This window comes from Gavialis gangeticus, unplaced genomic scaffold (genome assembly GCF_001723915.1).
Source record: "Gavialis gangeticus isolate Ggan-Ray unplaced genomic scaffold, GavGan_comp1, whole genome shotgun sequence".
Classification (NCBI taxonomy): Eukaryota; Metazoa; Chordata; order Crocodylia; family Gavialidae; genus Gavialis; species Gavialis gangeticus.
The window spans coordinates 18,844,755-18,849,206 of record NW_017729015.1 but is presented as its reverse complement, the minus strand read 5'-3'; the positions used below and the strand labels follow the sequence as shown (position 1 = coordinate 18,849,206).

At 65.7% G+C, this 4,452-nt stretch overlaps 1 protein-coding gene across 1 annotated transcript in view; it reads left to right on the top strand.

Annotated features, from left to right (window-relative positions):
- Positions 1-3,502: 3,502 nt before the first annotated feature.
- Positions 3,503-4,452, top strand: part of MAP3K6 (mitogen-activated protein kinase kinase kinase 6) — a 14,587-nt gene continuing 13,637 nt past the window's right edge. The window contains exon 1 of the mRNA XM_019512083.1: positions 3,503-3,611. Within this exon, the coding sequence (XP_019367628.1) occupies positions 3,503-3,611 (109 nt within the window). The remainder of the gene's footprint in view (positions 3,612-4,452) is intronic.

Genomic DNA, 4,452 nt, shown 5'->3' with positions numbered 1-4,452 from the left:
GGGCGAGAGGCTCACGTGCTGGTCACGCCTTGAGCCAGGCCGGTCCCTGGCACCCTCGGCTGCGGGCCTCGCTTGCAGTGCCCTTGGGCTGGCTGCATGACCCCTGCTCCAGAGCCACGGGGCACGGGCCCGTCCCCACTGTGGCTCTGCTCCACTCCTTTTTTCACACCCCTTGGCCAGCTGCCGGGTCCTGCTGGATTGCCCCGGGGACGGGCAGGGGCCCGGCTTGGGCTGCCTTCTGCATCCTGCCCCCTAGCACTGCCTGCGCTCTGCTGCTCCCCTCCATCCTTCTCGCCCTCTTTCTTTGTCTCGCCAGCCCTGGGGCGGGGGTCTAGCCCATGTGGTCCTGGGGCCAAGGTGGCCCCGTCTTGCTGGTCCCTGGGGGGAGCGCTCGGGGCAGGCCCCCTGTTTGATAGGGGCTGCACGGACGCTCCCTGGAGCGGGGGGCCGGAGTCCGTGCAGCAGGCGGAGTTGAACCCTCAATAAAGGAGCTCTTTTTCTTGAAGGCTTGGTCTCCGTGTTGTGCTGGGGGGGGTCATGAGCCCTTTCCATCCCCACCGCTCGACCATCCTCAACGCCAGCCCTTGGCTGCAGTTCACTCTGCCACTCTCCGCTCCCAATCTGCGAGAGCCTCCCCGGGGGCACTGGGGGAAGGAGAAACAGCTCAAGTCCCTCTTGCTTTTTGCAGAGACTCCCCCAAACGGGCTGTTTTTGCCCTGACCTACCTGGGTCTTGCTCACCCCACACCAGCTCTGCCCCTTTTCGCCCAGGGGGTAGCCGGGTCCAGCAGACAGGGGACTCGGGATTCAAATGTGGGCGTGGGTATAAAAGCCACGGCTGTGAAGCAAAGCGGGCTGTTTTCCCCCAGCAACGTGGCAGTCCCATCCTGAGCTCTGGGCTACGCCTGTTCCCGAGTTCCCACCATGGAAATATGGACCAGGCGAGTGCCTGGGGTCAAGAGCGGGCCCAAGGGTCTCCCTTGTGAGGACCAGACACCGGGGCAGTGCAGCCCTCGCTCCCCAGGCACCCTGGGGCTCTGTGCCTGGGACATCCCTGATCCCAACCAGCCGCCGCACGGCCCTGCCTGACCCGGGGAGCATCTGTCCCATCCCAGCCCGCTTCCAGCTCCACGTGGCCTGGTGGCTTCCTTTGCTGAACACCAGTCCTTCAAGCTCGAGAGGGATGACAACAGCTGCCAGCTGCTCCTGGACCCTTCTCAGGCAGGCTGGGCAGGCGAGGCATGAGCCGGGCTGGTGGCTGCACAGGGGGCAGAGGAGTCCTTTTGGCAGGACACCAGCTAAAAGAGCCACCAGTGCAACTCGGAGCAGCCCCCGGGGTGCTCTAGCTTGCAGGCGACTCCCATGGGCTCCACAGCTTGGCCAGCAAGCAGGGGCTTTGGTGGGGGGATCCGTGGGGCTGGTTCCTGTGGCACAGTGCTGGCCTTTGAAGGCATCCAGGGCCTGGGCGGGAGGGGATCTGTCCCCCGGACGTGTGACTGAGTGGGAGGGGAGAGCACATTTCACTTCCCGTGCGAGCAGACACGAGGCAGGAGCCGGCCCGTGCCTTCCTGGACTGTTGGGGCTTTGCAATCCAACAGGAGCTGAGCACCAGCAATGCTGGACCCTGGCATGCCCCAGCCCCAGGTCCGGCTCCCTCTCCCAGACCCCTGCGCATCCCCTTAGGCCACTGGGAAAGATCAAGGCAAGATCCTTGTCACCCAGCCCAGCAGCCACCTTGCATTGTGGCGCAGAGCAGGGTGCTTCAGGCCCAGAGATTTCAAGTCTCGGAGGAGCCACTGGCTTGTGCTGTCGCTCTGGGGGTGGCGGGCACGGTGGGGCCCTGGAGCTCCCTGCACCCACCTGCAAGCAGGGAGGTGCTCGGTCCAGATTCCCCGGGGGCGGGTTGGAGTCATCGCCGGCTCCGAGGCAAACAAACAGGAACAGATGAGCTCAGCTCAGCGCGGGCTTTCCCACGGCACGCCTGCATCTGAGCTCTGCAGACACGGCTGTCAAATAGCCGGGGGGGGAGGGGAGGATAGGCATGCATGTCAAACATGACACACGTGCCAAGGCTGGCTGCAGCACAGATGTCATGCCAAGCTGCTGCCTCTGTGACCGCTGCTCTGCGCACACAAGATGCCCAGTAAGAGCATCCCTAGGTGGAGATCGCCCAGCGCCCAGCCCTCCCCGCCTGGGGGCTCTGCAGATGTCCTGGGGGCTGCAGTAGAGCCCCAAAGGCATTAGACAGCTCAGCTGGTTCCCGGCATTGGCGGCGTCTGATACTGTGAAATCTCCTTGTCCTATTGTGTAATTGCACCTTGTTTGTTTGGTGTGCATGTGTGTGTTTGTACACACATGTGCCTTGGCATGCCACACCTCTCTGTCATGGTCAGGCCCATGTATTCCCCAGCCCCCACGGGCTAAGCATCTCACCCTGAGCCCGACACAAGCCACCATCCCCACAGCACCAGATCCGCATGGAAGTGTCTGCAGGTTTCTCGGTGCCCAGCATCTCTGCCAGCCAGGGCTGCGCTCTGCCAGGCGGGCCGCCCGTCCTGCTCTCTCCTCCTTCCCTGCGTCTCATCCAGCTGGCTGGCTAATGATGTGTACTGCCGGGGCCTCCCGAATGGCTGCGTGTGCACAGGCGGGTATTTTTATCTCCCAGCCCTGAGCACGTTTGTGCCGTGGCTCTGCCGGTCTCTCCTGGGATGCGCCGGCTGCTCTGGCCACAGCTGTTGCTGAGGCTGGGCTGGCCTGGTGTTGCGCCGCATGGAAGTCCCGCTGCCTCTCCTCATGCAGGCCGCTTCTGGGCGGCGCGGGACTCAGGCCCGTGCCAGGCCCCAGGCGAGCCTGGACACACGCGTTTAACGCTGTCTAAGTCCCACGGCGATGGTGCCTGGCGCCAAAGCCTGCTTGGGTCCTCTGGGCCCTTCTGCCTTGAGGGACTTGCCCAAGGTTGCATGGGAAGGCGGTGGCAGAGCAGGGACCGGAGTGCGAGTCCCTCCCAGGCAAGGCCCCCCGACCACAGGGTCCATGCTGGGGCAGGGCCCTGCTCTGCATGTGTGCGGGATGCCTGCAGAAGGGGGGAGGCCCCTTGCCTCGCAGCAAGCAAGAGGCTGCTTCAGTGCTGCCCCCAGCCCTTGGCCCAGGGTGCAGCGAGGGACCCCTGGGCAGGCAGCCCCGGGGCTGGGCTCCTGCGTAGCACTGTCCAGGGAAGGAGCACCTCCATTGCTCCCCATCTGTTAAGGCTGGGACTGCTGCCTCCTCATGCACACTGGTGAGTAGCCACTGCCCAGGGGTGCCCAGGGCCAGCCTGAAATGCAAACCAGTCTGAAGTTGGCACCGAATCCAGGCGGGCAGGAGGGGCTGGGCTTTCACCCTGCAGGACAGATGTCGTGTTCCCAGCAGCCCGGAAAGCAGGGCCATCTGCTCCTTGGCGTGTCTGACTGCCGCATCGGGGACACCCCAGGCCAGGGGTCATCCGGCCACGGAGAAAGCACATTATGGATGAACACTGGCAGGCCCCCACCCCATCCAGGGAGCTGCAAGGGACACCTCCGCCCCCCTGCAGCGAGGCGGCCGTGCCACCCCCCGTCCGCTCCCCCGAGATAAGTGCGTATCACTGCGACTGCGTTGCACAGCTGCTCCCCTCCTGAGACAGCCCCATCCTACCCGCCTGAGCGGAGGTGCAGAGAACAGTCAGTCCCCAGGGTCAAACGCACGAGCTCTGGGAAAACCGCCCCGATGCAAACATACTGCCCACACAGGCGCCCGGGTGGGGACTCTGCTCCGAGCACCGGTGACATCTCCCAGCTCCCTTCGTGCGTCCAGGCAGCCGGGCCCAGGCCAAATATCCTCACGTCTTCTTGGCAGCAGGGAGTGACAGGAAGCCGAGCGGGTCCGAGCAGCAGCTGGCGCCGGGCCTGGGGGAGCGGGCTTGCAGAGCCTGGCTTCTCCCAGGTCGGCCTGGGGCTGAGCAGGGCGCTGCGCTGCCAGCGGTCCCGGGCCCCAGCACTTCTCTGCCCCTGCCAGCAGCACGAGTGTCAGGCCCAGGACAGAGTCCCAGAGGTGGACGAGAGCAAAAGAGGAGTGTGGAAGGAGCCCCTCGGGCTGTGCACTGGCCTGCCACGCCTGTGCACGTGCGGCAGCCTCCGCCGCGGCCTCCTGTGTGCACTCGTGGCTGCGCGCCGGCCTGCTAAGAGCTTGTCTCCCTGCAGCGCTGTGCCCCTCCAGGGCCCTGTCAGCCAGGCCTGCTTTCCGGCCCAGCTCGTGCCCCGGGCCTCTCTGACCTCCCTGGTGTGCCAGTCCCAGCGCCGAGCCTCCCCGGCCCCCGTCGCCGCTTCGCCTCGGAGTCCCCTCACGCGTTAGTGGCAGGGGCTGCGGGTGCGTCGCACACCCCGACCGCCATGGGCACGCGTGGCCACGGTCCGGCTCTGCGGGGGCCGCTCGGTGC